The sequence below is a fragment of the Amphimedon queenslandica genome, unplaced genomic scaffold (genome assembly GCF_000090795.2).
Source record: "Amphimedon queenslandica unplaced genomic scaffold, v1.1 AMPQUscaffold_12757, whole genome shotgun sequence".
NCBI lineage: Eukaryota > Metazoa > Porifera > Demospongiae > Haplosclerida > Niphatidae > Amphimedon > Amphimedon queenslandica.
Genome location: NW_003547007.1, coordinates 25,086 through 27,177, shown reverse-complemented (window position 1 = coordinate 27,177; position 2,092 = coordinate 25,086). Strand labels below are relative to the sequence as shown.

Here is a 2,092-nt window from a genome sequence, read left to right as displayed (position 1 = left end):
CCCACCATTTGCATCACCTGCTGTGCCCAGTGTAAACCAAAAGACGAGGAGGTACGTTTATTAATTGATGGGCGTGGCTTGTTAAGTAATGGGTGTGCCTTATGTACATGTACATTAATCTAAGATAGTAAAATATAAATCAAGTATCACCTTAGTTTATGTATTAAAAGCTGAAGATCCCTTTTAGAAATTGTTAAAAGTTTAAATTAATTTAGAATTTATAATAATTTTGTCACTCAAAATTAGTATAGTTCATTAGTGGGTGTGGTTACTGATTAATGAATATCATTATGCAGTTACTGGAATCCAGTGATGACGAATCCTCTAAAGACAGTTCCAGTGTCTCCGACGAAATGGAAGACCGCGTCCTCTCGTTTCGTGATTCCGAATATACCCAGTCCCATTCGGCTGCAGGGGGGCTACCAGGGGACCGGAGGAGAAGGGGGCGGAGTCTTGAAGGGGAGGAGGAAGGTGACATTGGTTTGGGTACTCAAGGAGGGAGCTATCACATGCTGTCTGAATCTAACCTTTGAGATATACTGGATTAGTATACTATTAGGATACTCTGACTGTTAGTATACTGGTTTGGTATACTGTTAGTAAATGACGTTTGATTTGTTATTATTATTGTGAGTGTGTGTGTGTTATTGTGTGTCTTTTTTTAGATTTTAGAATTAATAGCTATTTATAATTATAATTATAATAATAGTCTAATGATAATAATTGGATAATAACTACCTTTATGATAGTATTAATAATAACAACAATTAATAGAGTATTTCTAATCAATGAGTTTGAGTGAGTGTGTGTCTACAGTTTACAGTGCCTATAGGAAAGAAATAGAAGTGATCAATAAAGAAGGATTAATGATTATGTCGTCTCTTTTCTCTCTCTCTCCCTCCCTCCCTCTCTCTCTCTCTCCCTTACTTGTTGCTTGTTGCTTCCGGTTAATCTCTTGTCTCTCTGCATCATTGATCTGTCCCAGCTATCCAAATTATATCTCCTCGGCTATTGACAATAATAATAATAATAATAACAACAACGACAATAATAATAATGAATTATGATACAACAGTCACAAACAGGTTGAGACATGACGACTACTGTATAGCGGGAAATTCTGGAGGTAGTAAAATTTGGCAAATTGCTAAATTTTGGTTATTGGCAGATTTTAATTTGGTGAATTAGTGGCCACGTGCCATTGAGCATGCGTATAAAGGCTCAAAATGGTGGATTTTATTTTGGCGAATGGCAATCAAAATGCCAAATTCACCAAATTTAATTCCCTCCGAAATTTCCCGCTATACGGTACTTGTGGAGGACACTATTGGTGAAGTTAAACTGGATCATTATACAAGTAAGAACAATGGAGTACATGTACGTGTGACTAATGGCTAACAATTAAGAAGCTACTCTGTCCCCACCAGTATAAGTACATAAAATATTTTAATGTGTTTAAAAATAACAACACAACGTTAGTAGGTACAGGACCAGTTGTTAATCCATTCAATGTTAATTAATGATCATGGTGTGTTGGTACCTCAAACCAGGTACATGTAACAGGGTTTGTACTTTAGCTGAACTCAAAGAGGAAGCACTGTATGTACATAACAATGGAGACCAGATAAGAAATGGATAATGATTGAATGACCCCAAGACCAAGTATAGAAGCTTTGTTCAGTAATTAGCACAAAAACAAACCCGTACTTATACATAATTAGAGTATTCCGGTACATATACAGTGTTTTTCATACCCGTCCATTGTTCATCCATTTGTCTACTCCTCTAAAAATGATCCCCGTCAGTGTGAAGCAACCAGCTATTATTATAAAGCCAGGAAGAGCTTCGGGCCACATCTCTCTCTTTAGAGAAAATGAAGGATTGGGTGTGGTCTGTTGCTATAGTGACTGAGAAACAAAATGGAGGAATCAGCAACATACACTATCAGACCAAATTTCAAAGACAAGTAAAGATAATAAAGAGCTTTTGTCTTGTTTATTAATTTTTTTGTTTATTAGATTCCGTCCTTCATTAGTGAATGATATGATATACAAGGTACTAAAGGAGAGCCTTCAAGATAAACAATATCAAG

The 2,092-nt window shown here is 36.0% G+C and overlaps 1 protein-coding gene and 1 long non-coding RNA gene across 2 annotated transcripts in view; one reads left to right on the top strand and one right to left on the bottom strand.

Annotated features, from left to right (window-relative positions):
* Nucleotides 1-748: 748 nt before the first annotated feature.
* LOC109586874 (uncharacterized) lies at nucleotides 749-1,868 on the bottom strand. The gene is made up of 3 exons (XR_002187254.1): nucleotides 1,755-1,868; nucleotides 928-1,008; nucleotides 749-826 (listed from the first exon to the last, which is right to left on the bottom strand). It is a non-coding gene; the product is annotated as an uncharacterized LOC109586874 (long non-coding RNA).
* A 26-nt stretch (nucleotides 1,869-1,894) lies between these two features.
* Nucleotides 1,895-2,092, top strand: part of LOC100635118 (tctex1 domain-containing protein 2-like) — a 2,511-nt gene continuing 2,313 nt past the window's right edge. Inside the window, exons 1-2 of the mRNA XM_011408869.2 lie at nucleotides 1,895-1,966; nucleotides 2,019-2,077. Coding sequence (XP_011407171.1) covers nucleotides 1,920-1,966; nucleotides 2,019-2,077 — 106 coding nt within the window. The 5' untranslated portion in view covers nucleotides 1,895-1,919. The remainder of the gene's footprint in view (nucleotides 1,967-2,018; nucleotides 2,078-2,092) is intronic.